General features: G+C 42.5%; 1 protein-coding gene across 1 annotated transcript in view; it reads left to right on the top strand.

Annotated features, from left to right (window-relative positions):
• Window positions 1-3,480: 3,480 nt before the first annotated feature.
• MTMR6 (myotubularin related protein 6) overlaps window positions 3,481-22,417 on the top strand; it is a 48,444-nt gene continuing 29,507 nt past the window's right edge. The window contains exons 1-8 of the mRNA XM_056561775.1: window positions 3,481-3,584; window positions 6,001-6,117; window positions 7,770-7,932; window positions 14,681-14,838; window positions 15,725-15,853; window positions 18,011-18,145; window positions 18,228-18,360; window positions 20,498-20,607. Of these exons, the coding sequence (XP_056417750.1) occupies window positions 3,525-3,584; window positions 6,001-6,117; window positions 7,770-7,932; window positions 14,681-14,838; window positions 15,725-15,853; window positions 18,011-18,145; window positions 18,228-18,360; window positions 20,498-20,607 (1,005 nt within the window). The 5' untranslated portion in view covers window positions 3,481-3,524. The remainder of the gene's footprint in view (window positions 3,585-6,000; window positions 6,118-7,769; window positions 7,933-14,680; window positions 14,839-15,724; window positions 15,854-18,010; window positions 18,146-18,227; window positions 18,361-20,497; window positions 20,608-22,417) is intronic.

The raw sequence follows: 22,417 nt of genomic DNA, 5'->3' as shown, positions 1-22,417 counted from the left end.
ATGTCCGGTTGCATCAGTTTTTTACAAAAAAAAAAAAAGTATACGTTTTGAACTTTTCACTCCATTATGAATAAAGTTTCACTTGTTTGATTGAAATTCCAAGAAAAAAAAAACTGTGGAAAGTCAAAAACCGTATGGGGAAAACCGGATGGATTTGTACGCACATAGGGGGAGATTTATCAAAACCTGTGCAGAGGAAAAGTTGCTGAGTTGCCCATAGCAACCAATCAGATCGCTTCTTTCATTTTTTGAAAAGGCCTCTGCAAAATGAAAGTAGCGATCTGATTGGTTGCTATGGGCAACTCAGCAACTTTTCCTCTGCACAGGTTTTGATAAATCTCCCCATAGAGTTCTGTACGGTTCCCATTGACTCCCATGTTAAAAAAATAAAAAAAATAAAAAAATTACAGAGTTTATTACAGTTTTTCACCCGGGCCAAAAACCGTGGTAGGCCACGGTTTTCTGTCCAGAAAAAAAAAGTAAAAAAACTTATGGTTTGTAAAATGGAGACACCGTATACAATATGGTGCATACGGTTTTGAATGGGAAGTCTATGGGCGCGGTTTTCTGTGCGGTTGCATACGTTTTTTTTTTGTTTTGTTTTTTTATGAAACTGTATGCCGAAACCGTATATAGCAAAATCGTGGTGGGAACCCAAGGTATTGCTATAAATAGGTTTAAAAAAAAAAAAAGATACCGCAGCACTGGACAAAAACCAGTCAGGTAGGTGCTCGCTGTAGGTAGACTTGGTCCCAGAAGTCCCAGACTTAGGTAGATAACGGAAAACAGCGGCACACAGGTGGCTTTGGTGAAAAATATGTGGCTTTATTCACCAAACAATGGCCATTGTTTGGTGAATAAAGCCACATATTTTTTTTACCAAAGCCACCTGTGTGCCGCTCTTTTCCGTTATCTCTCTATAAATAGGTTTAGTTATGGTAGAAATTGATGATCTATTACCAGGACCTTGTTTTACCCCTATGTGTACCATATTCATCAGGATAACGAAATCTATCCATAGGGTCTATTGTCAGACAGAGGCCTCTGTTTGGCTGGTCTTCTTCACTATACAGCAGTGTTTCCCAACCAGTGTACTTCCATTTGTTGCAAAGCTATAACTCCCTGCATGCTGGGAGTTGAAGTTTTGCAACAGCTGGTGGCACCCTAGTTGGGAAACACTGCTGTAAGGCTGCTTTCACACTATAAAAACACTTCCGTTATGAACGCCCGTTACGAAACCGGCAGTTATACGGCCGGTACAAAATCACGAACGGCCGTTAGAAAATCCCATTATAGTCTATGGGATTTTTCTAATAGCCGTTTTAACCCGTTATCGCCCGTTATTAATAACGGCCGTTATTTTGTGATGGGCGAATGAACGGGAGAAATAGTGCATGCATTTATTCTCCCGTTACTATCGCCCGTCACAAAATAACGGCCATTATTAATAACAGGTTAAAACGGCTATTAGAAAAATCCCATAGACTATAATGGGATTTTCTAACGGCCGTTAGTGATTTTGTACCGGCCGTATAACTGCCGATTTCCTAACGGGCGTTCATAACGGAAGTGTTTTTATAGTGTGAAAGGGGCCTAAGGTAAAAAAAATGAAGTATGGAATATGCTATTACATTTCATAATCCTTTGAATGTATACCACACGCACACAAAAAATTGTGGCATTCACTGGTAAAACACCTGTATTACTGAAGTGCATGCACTGACTGGTGTCTGGTAGCGCCCCCTACAGTACAGGGAGGTATTACATGTTCTGTACTCTTTACCTGTATTACTGAAGTGCATGCACTGACTGGTGTCTGGTAGCGCCCCCTACAGTACAGGGAGGTATTACATGTTCTGTACTCTTTACCTGTGCCAGTGTTAGCTGCTCCTTTGGACACCAGGTGAGGGCGGCTCCATGTTACTTTTTCGGGACACTGTGTACTGTACAGGACCCTGAAGAAGTTCCTGTCCTTTACATAGACAGTGATTACTGCTCCCAGCAGATCTTTCTTACTTTTATATGAAAGGACTTGCTTTATCTGTATTAGTTATCTACTTGTCTTTTATTTTTAATTTTGTCTAGGAGATCACAGGATAGGGGACCCGGTGCTCAGTGAGGAGCACATGCTGCAGCCGACACGCATTCCATTCATTTCTATTGGAGCGCCGAAAAGATGTACAACTCTTGGACATAATTGGTGCTCCTATAGAAATGAAAGGAGCGTGTGTCATCTACCGGTAGACGTCACACACCGCTCACTTAGAGCGCCGGGGTCCCGTCCTGGAGATCACGGGGGGTCCGATCAGCTACTTATAGTAAATTTTTGCTGAAGTACTTCTTTAATCCTTACTTGTTCCTATGTTTGGATGACATTTTGGGCTTCAGAACCAATTAACAGGTTATGATCTCAACATACAATGGTCATCCTGGAACCAATTCATATTGTTATTTGAGGGACCAATAAAAAAACCTTACCTCCTATATATGTATGGAAGCACTATTAAAGATGTAACAAACATGACAACCGTCACATATGAAAACGGGTCTTCTCGGAGAATCAAGTCTTCAGTACTTGTGCATCGGCCACACCTCAAGAAGGTTTATGCGAGGTGTTACTAGGGTGGATGCAACTGGGCCAGAAGTAACTAGTCATAGGGGCCCAGATAGCCTCAAATGTTAGCATGGTACCCTTTTCTAGTACACAAAAAGCTATATCCCAATAGTAGGGTTCATTCTGGTCTTCTATTCCGCCAAAGGGGGTGGGGGGCAGGATATTTCCATTGGAATGCTATCCATTTAATAGCCTAGGATAGCTGCCTGTGGGCAGCGAGTTGGTAGTTCTCCTTTACAGATAACGCAGAACAAAGCCGAAACCACAGGACCGAGGAGTCAGTGTCCACCCATAGTGATAAATAGAGTTAATAACCACAGGACCGAGGAGTCAGTGTCCACCCATAGTGATAAATAGAGTTAATAACCACAGGACCAAGGAGTCAGTGTCCACCCATAGTGATAAATAAAGTCAATAACCACAGGACCGAGGAGTCAGTGTCCACCCATAGTGATAAATAGAGTTAATAAGCACAGGACCGAGGAGTCAGTGTCCACCCATAGTGATAAATAGAGTTAATAAGCACTCCCACATCAGACCAATATTTCTGAAGCCTCTGACTGCAACCACCATAGTTAAAGGGGTTATCCAAAAATAGAAAAACAGAGCTAGTTTTTGCCAAAACAGCACCACACCTGTCCTCAGGTTGTGTGTGGTATTACAACTTGGCACTTCAAATGCAACTGAGCTGCAATACCACACGCAACCTGAGGACAGGGGTGGAACTGTTTTTGGAATAAATCTACTCTATCGGGGGAAGATTTATCAAATCCTGTGCAGAAGAAAAGTTGCCCATAGCAACCAATCAGATCTCTTCTTTCATTTTGCACAGGCCCTTTTAATAATGTCCTCTGCACAGGTTTTGATAAATCTCCCGCTATATTTCTAACCCTGGGTAATCCATTTAAACATGGCGGCTCCTTCACCGTTCCTTGCACAGTTTAACTCTCCACCACCTGCATTGGTCAAGGTGCGCCGCTCTGCAGGAGCATCAGACTGTTATGGCAAATAGTAGTGAAATACCATAGTATTAAAAGATGGCCATAACCCTTATCATTCTTATTGTAAATAAAGATATCAACTCTCAGAAAAGAGTTTCCCAACCAGTGTTCCTCCAGCTGTTGCAAAACTACAATTCCCAGCATGCCCGGACAGCTTTCAGCTGTCCGGGCATGCTGGAAGTTGTAGTTTTGCAACAGGTTGGGAAACACTGGCTAAGATAGAAGTTTTGATGTGTGTAGGCTCAACAATTCATAATAAAGAATGTTTTATAAAAATAAAAAAATACATATTATATAAAAAAAATAATTCTTACTATTTTTGGTATTACTTTTACAGTATTTGTCGTATAACTTTCCATTTGTTAAATCTTCCATTGGAGTACACACACACACACACGATAGGCCGATGTTTCCTATTTTCTGCTTCAAATAGTAGATCTGGGACCCTGTTTCGGGATCAGTAGGAATCTCAGACGTCTGGCAAAATTGTATGTAGCATTTTATTGTAGTAGGATTAGTATTCCTTTATATCGAACAGCAAAACCAACAATATTAGATCTATAGGTAAGGCTAGGTTCACACTGCCGATGAACTCCGACCTGTCCAGGGTCTGTTCTGCTTTTTTTTTTCTTTTTTCACCAAACGGACCTGAGTGAGTCAAGAACAACTTAAACCGCCGGGTTCCCATTGACTTGAATGGGACATGCAAGTTTTTGTTTTTCTTTCCACTTAATGGGGTATTTTTTTTATTTGACTATGCTACAGGGGCTGTAAAGTTAGTGTAGTTCATAATATAGTGTCTGTGCCTGTGTGTGATGGGGTCTCACAATTCTTCTGTGATTATCGCCCCAATATTTATTTTTAACAGCATAAAAAAGGAGTGTCGGCCAAGACATTTTCTTACTAGTCAGGTGATGACAGGGAGCCTATCTGCTTCCTTGTGTGGAGTGACTGCTGGGTGGGAGATCATTCTGCAACTAGTTGTAATTTAGCAACAGCTGGAGGCACCCTGGTTAGAAAACACTGGTCTATTGCATGGAATTCAGTTCACTTGTGTTTCAGTGGGTGGGGTGGCTGATGTGTGGGAGGGAGGAAAGTGACCTAATACTTACAGACAAGGAACTATGGGATTTATAGTTGAAGAAGGAAACTCCAACAGGAAATACCAGTTCACAAAAAAGCTAGCCTCAGCTTTATGGGAAACTCACAAAATGGCCATTTAGCCCCAAGACAAGCGCAGATCCTTCCTAAGCATGTCCATTACTGTCTGCCAGGTACATACTAAAATCACCTTATTGTGGATAACCCCTTTAACTCCTGTCCTTCCAACAGACTGACCCATGGAGATTGCCAACCCTTAGGCTCTGTTCATACATCATTTTATCTTTCTGTCAGTAGTATACTTGGTGAGTATTTTTTTTAAATTATACACCAAAGCGATATGTGAACAGAGCTTAAAAAAATAAGGAAGTGTATGGAATGCAAACTTTAATAAAATAAAAAAGATTTGAACCAGTGGAAATACCTGTTTAGGGTATGGTCACACGTATCTCAATCACATCGGGTTTTCTGCAGCTGAAATTCCGATTGCAGATTTTCCGCAGTGGAATTCTACAAGCAAAATTTTGGTAGTGAAAAATCCGCTAGCAAAACCATCGACTTCGATGAGTTGCAATATAATCCGCTTATATATATTCCGCTGCAGAAATTCTGTTAGCGGAAAAGGCTCAAGCAGAGCTTCAGCTGCAGGAAACCCTCTGCTTATGTGTTACATGTGACCCTAAGGTTTTAGGTTGTGCAGGTCTAAAAAAATAAAAAAAAATCTTTTTTTTCTAAATACAGCGCCACTTCCGTTCATGGTCTGTGGATGGTATTGCAGCTCATCCTTAGTGAATGAGGCTGAGATGCAGTGATCCTTATATCTTCTTATTAATAATGTACCCCATAGAGTTCTGTACGGTTCCCATTGACTCCCATGTTAAAAAAACAAAAACCTATACAGTTTAATACAGTTTTTCACCCGGGCCAAAAACCGTGGTAGGCCACGGTTTTCTGTCCAGAAAAAAAAAGTAAAAAAACGTATGGTTTGTAAAATGGAGACACCGTATACAATATGGTGCATACGGTTTTGAATGGGAAGTCTATGGGCACGGTTTTCTGTGCGGTTGCATACGTTTTTTTTTTTTTTTTTTAATGAAACTGTATGCCGAAACCGTATATAGCAAAATCGTGGTGTGAACCCAAGGTATTGCTATAAATAGGTTTAAAAAAAGAGATACCGCAGCACTGGACAAAAACCAGTCAGGTAGGTGCTCGCTGTAGGTATACTTGGTCCAAGAAGTCCCAGACTTGTACTTTTACCCCTTGTTTTTTTTGTTCTTTCAGGTGGAGCAGGTGAAGTTATTGGATCGGTTTAGCCCGAGCAATAAGTCGACTTCTGGAACCTTGTACCTCACTGCCACTCACTTACTGTTTATAGACTCGCAGCAGCGAGAGATCTGGGTACGTACTGTGACTGTGTATGTCGTGTATATACTTGTCTTATTCCACACAAACATTCCCTTATTATAGACTGCTTACAAATCACCATTTAAAGGAATAGCCCAGTTTAGGAAAACGTATCCCCTATCCAAAGCATAGAGGATAGGTGTCTGATCACTGGTAGTCCGACCGCTGCGACCCCCGCGATCTCCTGCGCGGCGCTCTGGCTCTCCTCGTGCACGGAACAAGGGTCAGAATGTGCCCTCCATTCATCTCTATGGGTAAGCTAAAGTGCTGTGCTCGTGTATCTCTGGCTCTCATATAGAGATGCATGGAGGTGGTGTGGGGGCATGGGGAACGCCGGTGCGCCAGGCAGGAGATCGCAGGGGGTCCAGCAATCAGACTGGGTTTTGAGTTCTCTCTGATCCTGGTTGTTTATCCCCTGTGATAGTTACCACAGTATCTAAGGAGTTATCTGAAAGGCGGAGATCCCTTTGTCGGCTGATACCTGCCCTACGTCAAATGATGGGTTTCCTATGCAGCTCATAGTAAATTGGTTCATCACAAGATTAAAATTATTCCCTATTCGCAGGACAGGGGAAAAAAAGCTGATCAGTGGGGGTCCAAATGCTGGGACCCCCACCGATCGTAAAAACAGAGGTTACTTGTCCCTCAAGTGAAAAGAGAAGTAGCACATATGCTCGGCCACCATTCAATTCACTGTCTATGGGACTTCCAGACATTGCCTAGTTCAGCTCCCAGCAATGTTCAGAAGTCCCATTGACAATGAATGGAGTGGCGGCCTTGCAGGCGTACTGCTGCACCATTCACTCAGTGGACTGTTGGTGGTAATGGATTCTGGGTGACATCTGCTACAGTCCCTACAGGTATGGTCACCAAGCTCTCCATAGACTCTAACAGCACGTCTACATTATTATGCAGCAGCATCTCCTCACGTCCCCTTTTCGGGTATGTTCACACTGCGGAATTCCGTGAGCGGAATTCTGCGCAGTGAACAGTACCATCAGTGTGAATGGGTCTTCCGCGAGACCCGTCCACACTAAGGAATTTCAGCGGCGGACAATTCCGCTGATGAAATTCTTCCGCGCAAAGAAAGAACATGTTCTTTCTTTGCACCGAATTACGCGAGCACTGCATAGCTGTCAATGGTGACGGTGCAGTGCCGTGCCGTCCTCCCGCCGAAGTATTTTTGGCAGCGGCCACCAGACGGAAACCCTGCTCTGGAATTCCGCAATGTGAACATACCCTTCTACATCTCTGCCAGTTACTGTAGTTCTTTCGAAGACCATGTTAGTGTCATAGATCCTTTGGTTGTGTTATAGTACCTAAAATTAGAATAGGGTTCAGACCAGCGTTTCCCAATCAGGGTGCCTCCAGCTGTTGCAAAACTACAACTCCCAGCATGCCCGGACAGCCGTTGGCTGTCCGGGCATGCTGGGAGTTGTAGTTTTCCAACAGCTGGAGGCGCCCTGATTGGGAAACGCTGGCTTAGACAGAAAGTGAATATAAAACTCTTTTCACAATGTTATATCTTCAAATCAACACAGTTTATGGAGTAAGAATACACGTATATTTATTTATATGGGCGGCTTTCTACTATGTCGAAGGTTATTCTCCACCGGACTATAAAATGTGTTCCTTGTTTGCATTAGATATTACACCATCACATTGCTGCCGTGGAGAAGCTCGCCCTCACTACTACCGGCTGCCCCCTAGTGATTCAGTGCAAGAACTTCCGCGTGGTCCATTTCATAGTTCCCAGAGAGCGAGACTGTCATGACATCTACAACTCTCTGCTTCAGCTTTCCAGGCCTGGTAAGACCGCATCCAGATCTGTAATGGAGCCAATAGGACTAAGCTGGGTTTTGGTAATCCTCATCCCCTTGTCTCTTTCATTATGTGCACCCTTATAAAAGCTCAACTGGTGATACATTTAAAAGTATTTTCAGCAGTTTTTTTTACTTATTTATAGTTCTGGTAAAACAGAACGATAAGAAAGTTACTGCCCCATCATTTTCCATAAAGGGGTACTCCGGGGGGAAACATTTTTTGAAATCCACTGGTGCCAGAGAGCTATGCAGATTTGTATATTGCATCTATTTAACCCCTTAACGACATTGGACGTAAATGCACATCATGGTGCCGTGGTACTCAACGCACCATGACGTACTTTTACGCTCCGCCATGACCGCTAGCTCCGGATCGGTGTTCGCGTAATTCGCAGCAGGTCCCGACTGCTATCAGCAGCCAGGGATCCGCCGGTAATGGCGGACATTCGCGATCGCGCGGATGTCCGCCATTAACCCCTCAATACAGATCATGGCAGTGAGGTACTTTAAATGGATGATCGGATCGCCCGTAGCGCATCCGCGGGGATCCGATCATCCATAATGGCGGATGGAGGTCCCCTCACCTGGCTCCGGCCGTCTCCCGGGGTCTTCTGCTCTGGTCTGACATCGAGCAGACCAGAGCAGAAGATCGCCGATAATACTGATCAGTTCTATGCCCTATACATAGCACTGAACAGTATTAGCAATCGAATGATTGCTATAAATAGTCACCTATGGGGACTATTAAAGTGTAAAAAAAATAAAATCAAAAGTTCAAAAATTTTAAAAATCTCCTCTCCCAATAAAAACGTAAATCATCCGTTTGTCCCATTTTACCACCATAAAAGCAAAAAAAAAGTAATAAACATATTTGGTATCGCCACGTGCGTAAAAATCTTAACTATCAAAATATATTGGGTACCTCTCATCAAATAAACTTTTGATATATTTTAGATTAATGAATGTTGAATAACTTTCCAATAGCATGTTAATGAAAAATATGCTTCTTTCTATTGTATTTTTCCCGATCAGTCCTGTCAGCAAGCATTTCTGACTCATGCTGGAGTCCTAAACACTCAGAGCTGCCAGCCTGCTTTGTTCACAGCCAAACGGGCTGTGAACAAAGCAGGCTGGCAGTTCTGAGTGTTCTCCTTTGTGAACAAAGCAGACTGGCAGCTTGTAGTGTTTAGGACTCCAGCATGAGTCTGAAATGCTTGCTGCCAGGACTGGTAGGGAGACCCCTAGTGGTTATTTCTTCAAAGTGGAAAATTAAATAGAAAGAAGCATATTTTTTAATAACATGCAATTGTAAAGTTATTCTGCAAACATTAATCTATAATATATCAAAAGTTTTTTTGATGAGAGGTACCCATTAACCCCTTAACAACGCAGGACGTATATTTACGTCCAGCGCCGGCTCCCGCGATATGAAGCGGGATTGCGCCGCGATCCTGCATCAGATCGCGTCGGTCCCGGCACTCATCAACGGCCAGGACCCGCGGCTTATACCACACATCGCCGATCGCGGCGATGTGCGGTATTAACCCTTTAGAAGCGGCGGTCAAAGCTGACCGCCGCTTCTAAAGTGAAACTGAAAGTGACCCGGCTGCTCAGTCGGGCTGTTCGGGACCGCCGCGGTGAAATCGCGGCGTCCCGAACAGCTGACCGGACACCGGGAGGGTCCTTACCTGCCTCCTCGGTGTCCGATCGACGAATGACTGCTCCGTGCCTGAGATCCAGGCAGGAGCAGTCAAGCGCTGATAATGCTGATCACAGGCGTGTTAATGCACGCCAGTGATCAGCATAGGAGATCAGTGTGTGCAGTGTTATAGGTCCCTATGGGAACTATAACACTGCAAAAAAAATGTATAAAAAAAAGTGTTAATAAAGGTCATTTAACCCCTTCCCTAATAAAAGTTTGAATCACCCCCCTTTTCCCATAAAAAAAATAAAACAGTGTAAAAAAATTAATAAATAAACATATGTGGTATCGCTGCGTGCGGAAATGCCGCACGGTCAATGGCGTACGCGCAAAAAAATTCCAAAGTCCAAAAAAGCGTATTTTGGTCACTTTTTATACCATTAAAAAAATGAATAAAAAGTGATCAAAAAGTCCGATCAAAACAAAAGTCATACCGATAAAAACTTCAGATCACGGCGCAAAAAATGAGTCCTCATACCGCCCTGTACATGGAAAAATAAAAAAGTTATAGGGGTCAGAAGATGACATTTTTAAACGTATAAATTTTCCTGCATGTAGTTATGATTTTTTCCAGAAGTGCGACAAAATCAAACCTATATAAGTAGGGTATCATTTTAACCGTATGGACCTACAGAATAATGATAAGGTGTAATTTTTACCGAAATATGCACTGCGTAGAAACGGAAGTCCCCAAAAGTTACAAAATGGCGTTTTTTTTTAGATTTTGTCGCACAATGATTTTTTTTTCCGTTTCGCCGTGCATTTTTGGGTAAAATGACTAATGTCACTGCAAAGTAGAATTGGCGACGCAAAAAATAAGCCATAATATGGAATTTTAGGTGCAAACTTGAAAGGGTTATGATTTTTAAAAGGTAAGGAGGAAAAAACGAAAGTGCAAAAACGGAAAAACCCTGAGTCCTTAAGGGGTTAATTATCCCGTACGGTGAACGGCATAAACCTAAAAAAAAAAAAAAATCCTAAATTGCTGCATTTTTGTCACACTTTATTTAAAAAAAAATTTATAAAAAAAAATAATAAGTGGTACTGATAAAAACTACAGATCACAGTGTAAAAAATTAGCCCTCATACCGCCCCGTATATGGAAAAATTTGAAAGTTATAGGTGGTCAAAATAGGGCAATTTCAAACATACAAATTTTGTTCAAATAGTTTGAGATTTTTTTTTAAGTGGTACAATTATAGAAAAGCATATAACATTTTTATCGTATTGACCCACAGAATAAAGAAAAAAATTCATTTTTACCGGAAAGTGTACAGCGTGAAAACAAAACCTCCCAAAATGTGCTAAATTGGGTTTTTTTTTTTCAATTTTCTCAAATTAATATTTTTTTGGTTGCGCCGTACATTTTATGGTAAAATAAGTGATGTCATTACAAAGTAAAAATGGTGACGCAAAAAATAAAGCCCTCATATGGGTCTGTGGATGGAAATATAAGAGGGTTATGATTTTTAGAAGGCGAGCAGGAAAAAACGAAAATGCTATATTAAAATTGGCCTGGTCCTTAAGGGGTTAAAGATCTCAATCCTTCCTATACTTATCAGCTGCTGTATACTACAGAGGAAGTTGTGTAGTTCTTTCCAGTCTGACCACAGTGCTCTCTGCTGACATCTCTGTCCATGTCAGGAACTGTACAGAGCAGGAGCAAATCCCTGTAGCAAACCTCTGGACAGTTACGGACATGGACAGAGGTGTCAGCAGAGAGCACTGTAAAGAAATAATAAAACTTTCTCTGGAGCATACAGCAGCTGATAAGTACTAGAAGGCTGGAAATTCCTAAATAGAAATCATTTACAAATCTGTTTATTTTTCTGGCACCAGTTGATTTAAAACATATTTTTTCTCTGGAGTACCCCTTTAAAAGGTTAGTCTGTCATTAAAAGTTATCCACAGGATAAGGGATAACTAGCTGATCAGTGGAATCAGAATGCTGGGGCTCCGATAGATCATGAGAATGGAGGTATAATGTTCCCTGGGATGAATGGAGAACACCACGCATGCACATTCAGTGCTCCGCAAAATTTAGGAACTCCATAGAGAATCAATGTAGGACGTGGTAAAATCTGTTGTTTCCGGGGAGCGGGGGTTTGGTTGTTCTGCAAAAGTACAACTCCCAGCATGCCCAGACAGCCAATGGCTCTGGTTCGGAAACACTGGCCTATACACAGATAGGGAGAGATGCTTCACTCAGGCCCGGCAGGGGAGGAAGCAGCTGAGGGAAACCACCCACCATGGCTACTTACTCAGGACTCAGGCGTCCCATAAATATTGGTATTGGGCTGCTGTATTACTGTTTGTGCTGCGATAAGTACCGGCAATACAGCAGCACAGCCAAATATTTGACACATTATATTACTATCTTACTGTAGACTTGCCGCACAGTGAGGTAAGTGTATACTGTGGTAAAGGGCACTTTTTCATTCTGTTGATATGGAATGATGGGAGAAATTTACTGGATGATAATGCACGCTACAACAGAGCATTAAAGGAGTTATTAACTTATCCCCTATCCTCAGCGGTGCTCAGTGAGGAGTATGTGCGTCAGTTGGCACGCGCTCCATTCATTCCTATGGGAGCAGCGAAAAGACCCGAGTACAGAAATGAATGGAGCGTGTGCCGTCTACTGGTAGATGACATGTGCTCCTCACTGAGAGCACCGGGGACCCGTTCTGGAGATTGGGGGGGCCCCAGTGGTCAGCTCCCCGCTATTATCCACTTTTCACATTTTCTTTGGATAGGGAATAAGTTCATTTTCGCCGGAGAACTCCTTTTACTCCTTCGTTACACTTGACATACATGTATGTTAAATGTTTGGTGGGGTACTATGAAGTAGGCTTGGTAGTTATCTGCAGATGACGCTCACTGTCAGTGACCAGCATTGAAATTAACTACGATGCTGATCATTTAACCTCTTAGATGCTGTGGTGAGTAGTGACCGAAGTCTCTATGAGGTTACATGACTGGTGCCGATCCTGTTAGGGCTGCGTTCCTCACCCCCACAACACAATTATGGGGTGCAGATCAATTCTAATGGTAGCAATTGGCCTTCTGAAGGCCTCCATGGCGGCCAAGTTAGATTTGCTATTGAAGACAGTAGAAGTAGGTAAGAAAAATGACAGTACACTGTGATAAGCTAGTATTGCAGTGTAAAGTTGGAAAACAACAAAAGAGTAAAAAAAAATACCACACAATAAAATAAAAAAAATCAAAGCACCACCTTTCCCATTTTAAATAAATTAGTAGTTAAACAAATCAAAAAACACATACACTTGGTATTGTAGTTGTACTGACCCAAGGAATAAAAAATAAAATTTTTACCTCACCACATTAAAAGAATTTGCACAATTGCAGTTTTTTCCCCAATTCATTATGTGATAAAGTGAAGTGTCTTTAATTCCAACTTCTAACGCAAAAAGGGGATTACAGTTCGCTAGTAGGTCGTATCTATACAACTAGGGAGACCAATTTTCTAATGACAATAGGGAGATAATAAATTTAACCTTTATTAACCCCTTAAGGACACAGCCCATTTTAGCTGTGAGAGCACAGGAAATTTTTATTTTTGTGCTTTTGTTTTTTCTTCCTCGCATTCTAAGAGCCATAACTCTTTTATTTAGCTACCATAAAATCTACGGTGCAACAAAACAAAGGTATTATTTATTGTGCTAAATGGATAAGAAACCCGCAATTTTGCATTTTGTTTTTATGCAGTGCACTTTACGGTAAAAGGGACAGGTTCTCCTTATTCTGTGGGTCAATATGATTAAAATGATACCCATCTTCACACGCTTTTCTATTATTGTACTACTTTTGAAAAACTCAAACTTTTTTCAACCAAATAAGTGTGTTTAAAGGGTACTTCTCATCAAAAAAACTTTTGATATATTATAGATTAATGTATGCAGAATAACTTCACAATTGCATGTTATTAAAAAATATTCTTCTTTCTATTTAATTTTCCACTTTGAAGAAATGACCACTAGGGGTCTCCCTACCAGTCCTGGCAGCAAGCATTTCAGACTCATGCTGGAGTCCTAAACACTACGAGCTGCCAGTCTGCTTTGTTCACAAAGGAGAACACTCAGAGCTGCCAGCCTGCTTTGTTCACAGCCTGTTTGGCTGTGAACAAAGCAGGCTGGCAGCTCTGAGTGTTTAGGACTCCAGCATGAGTCAGAAATGCTTGCTGACAGGACTGATCGGGAAAATTACAATAGAAAGAAGCATATTTTTCATTAACATGCTATTGGAAAGTTATTCAACATTCATTAATCTAAAATATATCAAAAGTTTATTTGATGAGAGGTACCCTTTAAAGGAAATCTGTCACCAGTGTCACTTGTACTAACCTGTCAGTACCGACAGTGCAGGTGACACTGATGACAATGGTACTCGCCTTGTCCCGGTCCATGGCAGGGATCTCCTGTAATCTTCTCCTTTATCTTCGCTTCGGACACCGCTGCTGTTCCCAGGACCCTCTGCGGCTTTCTGCAGGGTGATGGGCAGCAGCGGTGACATCATTAAGCTCCTCCCGTGCCCCGGTGCCTGGAGCGAAGATAATGGAGAAGATTACAGAAGATCCCCGCCACGGAACGGGACAAGGTGAGTACCGTTGTCATCAGTGTCACCTGCACCGGTACCGACATGTTAGTGCAGGTGACAGATTTCCTTTAAAATTCTCCTCTCAGGGCTCATTTTTTGTCGAGTGATCTGCAGTTTATATTGGTACCACTTGTGCTTATATGTGACTTTTCATCACATAATTTTATTTTTTCTGGGATGTGATGTGACCACAAATCAGCAATTTTGGACTTTAGTCACTGTATGGGACTGTAGGGGATTATTAACATAATATCTTAATAGATCTAACATTTCCACATGCGGCAATACCAAATATATTGATTTATTTTTAAATTTTTTTTTATCATTTGAAAAGAGGGAAAATTTATTTTTGATTGGGTGGCTTATTCACTTTTATAAAAAAAAACCAAACTTTCTTTTACTTTTTTTCTGTTAGTCAGATACGAAGATCTCTATGCATTTTCCTACAACCCTAAACAAAAGGAGGCAGAACGTGTTCTTGGCTGGCAGAGCATTGACCTGAAAGATGAGTACAAGCGGATGGGGGTCCCTAATGCTTACTGGCAACTCTCCGATGTGAACCGAGATTATAAGGTGAGCGAATCACGAGGGCACAAGGGTTGGTCCATTGTGATTCCCTGCTGGTTATTACTGCAGCTTCCTGCAGCTACGTTTCTTGTAATTACATTTTATTAGGAAACTGCCAGTTATGTGATTTCCTAAAATGTTATTTAACTTCTAGCTTTAAAGGGGTACTCCACTGCTAGACAACTTATACCCTATCCAAAGCATAGGAAATAAGATGTCTGGGGCCCCCCGTGTTCTGCCGGGATCTTGCTGAAGTGGTCATGACATCACAGCCACGCCCCCTCATGACATCACATCACGCCCCTTCCTTTCATGTCTATAGGAGGGGGACATGAATGGAGGGGGCGTGATGTGCTGTCACAAGGGGGCGTGGCCGTGACGTGAACAAAATTTTCAGAATGCTGGAGTACCCCTTTAATGTATCAGCTTATAGCAACGGCTTCACAGTCAGAGATCAACCTGCGTTGTTTTATTCATTTTATTCTTTATCAATTCGGTTTTAGGTAGATATTCAGGGAGAAATTTGTTTCTATACGCCTTTCCCTGTCATTTAAAAAAGATTTTGATGCGTCTCAGTGACATGTTTAGATTGCTGAGGCCCCCACCGATCATGGGGAGAAGCACATGGTAGCGCATTTAACTTTCTGACTCTTCGCGATCTCTGCCCCATTAAACATTTTTGGAGCCTTCTAGTGAAGCATATTACATGTGAGCTAGATATTACATGTGATCACATATTATTAAATCAGATACATTGTCATTTGTATATATGTGGCGGCTGCCATGTTTGGAAGAAATGGGCACCATGAGAAAACGGAAATATGGCAATATCCCACAGTCTCAAGTGTTCTCAGCTTTCTTATTATGTGTTACTCTATATTCTGCTTTTCAGGTGTGTGAGACCTATCCTAGAGACCTGTATGTGCCGGTTACTGCCAGTAAGCCAATCATTGTCGGAAGCTCAAAGTTCAGGAGTAAGGGCAGATTCCCTGTGTTGTCGTATTATCACCAGGAGACACAGGTATCTCTATTCATCTTCGCTTATAAAGTTTTCTGAAGTAGCCAAAACTCATGTTAAAGGGGTACTCTGCTGCTAGACATCTTATCACCTATCCAAAAGATAAGGATAAGCTGTCTGATCGTGGGGGTCCCGCTTCTGGGGCCCTAGGCAATTTCCCGCAGCACCTGGCATTCTAAACAAATGCGGGGTTCCTGCAGCAGTGGTCATGGCGTCACGCCACGCTCCCTCCATTTCATGTCTATGGGAGGGGGCGTGTCAGACTGGAGTACACTTTTAATGTATTCAGGTAGTCGCTTTGGAGAGGGAAAGGTTTTTATGTGTTAAAGCATAGCTGTCAGAGTTCAAAATATATGCATATATATATTCCATTTATATGTTGCTCACTTGCTTTTTGTTCTTTCCTCACTGTAATGACTCATCTGCACTGAGTCTGGGAGCAGCCTGGCAGTCTGCAAATCACTACACAGTAGTTTTTATGCATACATTTTCAGCCTTTAGCTGTTGCAAAACTACAACTCCCAGCATGCCCACACATCCTTTGTCTGTAGTTTTGCAATAGCTGGAGGCACACAGCTGGAGAATACACAGCTCTAAAACAGAGTTTTACAAAGATTGTACCCCCAGCTATTGCAAAACTACAACTCCCATCATGGGAGTTGTAGTTTAGGAACAGCTGAAGGCAGTAGTGGTGCAATGGTGATCTCCTATACTGGATACCAACACACTTTACGGCTGGTATCCAGTATGCTGCAAAATACAGACTAGAAGAGAAGACAGATGACCCCTAGTGGCGGTTATTTAAGTTTTAGATTTTTTAGTAATTTATTTTTTTTTTTTAAATGTGTATTTAAAAAAAGTCATCTTATCAGTAGTACTACAACATATAAAAAGTTTTTCATAATGACAGTGCCTCTTTAAGAATAAACTGTAAATGGTGAATATGAATAACTAGTTCTGGTATTAATGGGGTAGTCCGGGGAACTGCACTTACCAGACACTTATTCCTATTGCTGGAGCGTGAAGAAGACGGGTACGCAAATAGGCCGCTTACAAGATAGGGGTTTGTGGATAGGGGATAAGTGTTTGATAAGTTCAGTTCCCCCGACTACCCCTTTATCTGTATATTCTGTCAACATATAATAAGTGGATGTCCTCTGTTACAGCATCACTGTCATTTCAAAGAACACCCCTTGTACACAAAGTAGGGGTTTCTCTATTTTTGTTTTCTTTTTTTGGGGATTTCCTTTTGGAATAGGTTTTCTTTGTAACAAAAAACAATAAAACTAATCTGTACAAAGGTGTCTATAGCCTTTTAAAATCTTATTGACATTGCTGCTACTGTTTTACACTATGGATTTTCTGCATGTAAGTCTTCTGTGGACGGTTCACAGCATATGTGACCCCTATAAAAGTAGCCAAAATATTAATATCAATAGTTAGGTCATTCCAAAACATGGGCCAGTTATCGGGTACAAGCATTCCTACGTATAAGCTGACAGAATCCTATACTCTCCTCTCAGGTAAAAGCTGAAGGGTTAAGCTGCATCACATATAAATGCACTGAGACTCATATGTTAAGTCATAGAAGAAGTCCTATGTCACTGATCTATCATTTGCTGCACTTAGATAGGACTCAGAGCAAAACTAAGTAAAAATTTGCTGAAGTGAAGTGAGCAATAAAGGGTTATTCTGGTCAAACAATTCTTCTGAGATTATACTTTTAAAATAAAAAAGAAGTCATACTCACCTGACCTGATCCCCCACAGCTTCTGTTCCAATGGTGTCGGTTCTCTGCTGCTCTCCGCTTCCTGTGACGCCATATTATTGCAGGTAATGCCCCCTCTGCCAGTCATTTGATGAGCCTGTTGAATGCTGTGGCCATTGATTGGCCGAGGTGACATTTTCTGCAGAAACGATACGTCGCTGAAAGCGGACACCATTGGAACGGCCGCTGCAGGGGGATCAGGGCAGGTGAGTATGCCTTCTTTTTTATTCTGAAAGCTCATGGAGTCCATTCTTAAAAAAAAAAAAAAAAATAAAATAAAACAGTACTTTGCAAAAGAAAATTCAGTTTGAAAGTGGTCCGATCAGTATCAGACGTGTATACTCTGGATTGATGTAGTAATGCCATCACTTGTATATCTTCCTTCTCCTCAGGTGGCCATTTGCAGGTGTAGTCAGCCCTTGTCTGGTTTTAGTGCTCGGTGTCTGGAAGATGAGCACATGCTGCAGTCAGTCAGTAAAGCCAATCCTGAATGGAGGTCCATGTATGTAATGGATACTAGACCGAAGGTGAGTGCATAAAATCTCCAAAGGCTCCATTGTCTGATATCATGTGACGTGTTTCATGAGAACCTGTTATGTCACTTTGTAGTTGAATGCCATGGCCAACAGAGCGGCCGGTAAAGGCTACGAGAACGCAGACAACTACTCCAACATTAAGTTCCAGTTTGTTGGGATTGAGAACATTCACGTAATGAGATCCAGTCTGCAGAAGCTTCTGGAAGGTATGTGATGCATTATGGGATTCTTTATAATGGGTTTATTTTTATACAGTCTGTAATCCATAATGTACTCAGGCTCAGATTACACTGGAAGTCACTGGTTTGTGAACCACTCTAGGGACCTTTAATATATGAATTGGCAACTAGGTGTTATCATTTACCTTCTCAATAGGGTCTGTCCTAATCCTGACTCTGTCCGATCAGTGCTGACAGTAATAAAGGGGTACTCCGCCCCTAGACATCTTATTCCCTATCCAAAGGATAGGGGATAAGATGTCTGATCACGGGGGTTCCGTCTCGGATGACTGGCCATGCGCAGCGGACGCTCATGACATCACGACCATGACCCCTCAATGCAAGTCTATGGGAGGGGGCGTGACGGCCGTCACGCCCCCTCCCATAGACTTGCATTGAGGGGCATCGGCATGACGTCACAATCGGGGCACAACAATGACGTCACGAGCCTTCGCTCTAAACCAATGTCGGGAGCAGCAGGGAGATCGTGGGGGTCCCCAGTGGTGGGACCCCCGCGATCAGACATCTTATCCCCTATCTGTGGAAGAGCCGGAGATACATGAGCGCTGTACTCGTGTATCTCCGGCTCTCCCATAGAGATGAATACAGGGCTTGTTCGCGGAGATAAGATGTCTAGGGGTGGAGCACCCCTTTAAGCTGTGTTAACATGCTGTAGTTTTTCCATTTATTTATTTTTTTGCCATTTTACAGCATTTATCTGTGCTTTTTAAATGTATGTAAAAAATTACATTTTAAAATGTTCATTCTTTGTTCTGTGAACTGACACCAAACGGCAGGATAAAACATGGTTTTCACTGAATTAAACAAGTGCACAAAAAACGCAATAATATATGAGAAATAAATAAAACCAGCTCTGTGTGAACCCAGCCCAAGGCCGGTTTCACACCAACACAATACACACACAGCCGAGCTTTAAATGCATAGATTTTTTTTCTTTTCTAAATCTACATATTCCTACATATTTCTTTGGTTCCCAGTGGCTACTAATAGAATAGAAGAGTATGGTCATATTAATGTAGGTGTTTATACAGAAGCCTGCTGTATGTTCCCTTTCATCCACTAGATGGCAGTATGTATCTCTGATTACTTCATCTGTGCTGGTACGGGACTTGGTGTCGGTAGAACAGTCTGTAGGACTTTGTAAATGGAATTGCCGAGTACAGTGTTTCCCAACCAGTGTGCCTCCAGCTGTTGCAAAACTACAACTAGAATAGTAATAGAATAATGATAGAAAAAAATAACATGATTTAAAGGAGTATTGCAGGACAATTTATCCCCTATCCAGCAGTTGGACCCCCTGCGGTCTTTGGCTCTCCTCGCGCACAGAGCAGGTGACAGCACGTGCCCTCCATTCATATCTGTGGAAGAGCCGGAGATACAGGAGCGCTGTACTCGTGTATCTCCGGCTCTCCCATAGAGATGAATACAGGGCTTGTTCGCGGAGAGCCGGAGCACCAGGCAGGAGATCGCAGGGAGTCCCAGCGGTCCGAACCCACGCGATCAGACACTTGTCCCCTATCATTTTGGGGGGGGGGGGGGGGGGAATGGATAATACAACTGTAGTTAAATCGCCACATTTAAAAAAAAAAAAAAATATATATATATATATATATATATATATATATATATATATTTTTTGCAAAACAAACCAGAACCCATACAGTTTCATTGACAGATGTAGGTTTTATAAAAAAAAATTCTTGGGCTAAAACAGTGGTCCCCAAACTGCGGCCATCCAGCTGTTGCAAAACTACAACTCTTAGAATGCAAGTTATAGTTTAGCAACAGCTGGAGGGCCGCAGTTTTTAGACCGCTGTGCTAAAACATGCTTTATTTTGTCAACAAAATTACCAGTTATTTTGGCATCACTGTTATCTGATAGAGCGTAGAGAGTACACCATGTATGATGTGGGAAAAAGCCGTTCAGAGCCAAAAGGGGAGAGGGGCGGAACCACTCAATGTTGCATGACGCTACAAAATTGAGCTTCTGCTCCAGATATATTTATATAGACCTGTTGACTAATGAGGACTTTTCTGTTTTCTTCGGTATAATACCACTGCTATATCATTCATATAACTTAGTGTTTTCTCTATTTTATTGCAGTTTGTGGAACAAAGAACTTATCTGTAAATGACTTCTTGAGTGGCCTAGAAAGCTGTGGATGGCTGCGCCACATCAAGGCCGTGCTGGACGCTTCTGTCTGGTTAGCAAAGGTACTAGAAGTTCTTATTCTTGAGTTCAAATCATTTTTATTGGATTAAAAAAATAAATAAATAAACATAACAGTATATATTTATAAAGACAAAATTCTACATGTGAGGCTTTCCTTCATGCTCCACACAGAAACATAAACAAAGAGTACGTTTAATTAACTGTACAGTCGGGAAACTGTAATTTTTTGTTGTGGTCTCCATTTTGACCAAAGTAAGAATAGAAATCTGTCCCTGTAAGGAATACCGTACTTATCGGCGTATAACACAGACCCTCATTTTCACAGGAAAATTTGAGGGGAAAAAATAAATGACTTGGAAGCTCTGAACTATATGCCTCATCATCCCCCCCCCCACTTTGATTCCCCCTGCTCCTAAGTTTGACACCCCCCCCCCCCCCGTGCCACATCATTCTTCCCCTTTTATTAGCTCCTGTGCCAAATCTACACCCCCCCTCTGATCCTGTGTGCCTCCTTTCCCCTGTGATTCCCCCCTCTGACTCATGATTCCCCCTCTGACTCATGATTCCCCCCCGACTCAACATTCCCCCCCCCCTCTGACTCAACATTCCCCCCTCATCATCACCCCCCCTGACATAATTTCCCCCCCTCTGACTCATCCCCTCTGATTCAATATCCCCCCCCTCTGACTTATCATTCCCCCCCTCTGACTTATCATTCCCCCCCTCTGACTTATCATTCCCCCCCTCTGACTTATCATTCCCCCCCTCTGACTTATCATTTCCCCCCCTCTGACTTATCATTTCCCCCCCTCTGACTTATTTCCCCCCTCTGACTTATTTCCCCCCTCTGACTTATTTCCCCCCTCTGACTTATTTCCCCCCTCTGACTTATTTCCCCCCTCTGACTTATTTCCCCCTCTGACTTATTTCCCCCCTCTGACTTATTTCCCCCCTCTGACTTATTTCCCCCCTCTGACTTATTTCCCCCCTCTGACTTATCATTTCCCCCCCCCCCCCCCCCCTCTGGCTAATCATTCCCCCCCCCCCCTCTGGCTAATCATTCCCCCCCCCCCTCTGACTCATCATTCCCCCCCCTCTGACTCATCATTCCCCCCCCCCCTCTGACTCATCATTACCCCCCTCTGCCTCATCATCCTCCCCCCTACTCATCTTCCCCTCCCCCTACTCATTATTTCCCCCCCTTGTCCCCCTTGAAGTGTCCGGGCCCACAGGAGCCACCGCTGGTCACTGGTTTAAAGTATCCCCGGCCGGGCTGCTGATCTTTAACAAGCAGCCGGTGCTGCAGCCACTTTAAATCTGTGACCAAAACATTTATCTGGAAATGACACGCAGGCAGGCTTTTTGCCCTAAATTTAGGTTTTAAAAGTGCGTGTTATACGCCGATAAATACGGTATTTATTTATAGTTGGTTTTGGTTTACTTGGGGAATATATGTCAGTTAGTTTAAAGAGTTACCTTCATGATATCGAAGATTCCACTATTCGTGCCGTCCCGCCGCCGTCACCTCCCCACCTCCGGGCGTCCCTCACAGCACACATAACATCATATACCAATGTGTCTATTTGTGATTGTGTCATGTGCACCTAGTCAAAGTGTCTTTAAAGCAACCGCAGTTATAGAACTTCTTATTCTTATAAGCCAATGGTCACCAAACTGTGACCCTCCAGATGTTGCAAAACTACAACTCCCAACATGCCCGGACAGCCGTTGGCTGTCCGGGCATGATGAGAGCTGTAGTTTTCAACATCTGGAGGGCCACAGCTTGGAGACCACTGTTATAGACTGATGGGCATTGCTTAGTGCTTAGTTAAAAATAGCATAGTCATCAGT

This window comes from Hyla sarda, chromosome 2 (assembly GCF_029499605.1).
Source record: "Hyla sarda isolate aHylSar1 chromosome 2, aHylSar1.hap1, whole genome shotgun sequence".
In the NCBI taxonomy this organism is placed as follows: Eukaryota; Metazoa; Chordata; class Amphibia; order Anura; family Hylidae; genus Hyla; species Hyla sarda.
Note: the sequence above shows the minus strand (reverse complement) of the source record. Positions and strands in the feature narration are given on the sequence as shown.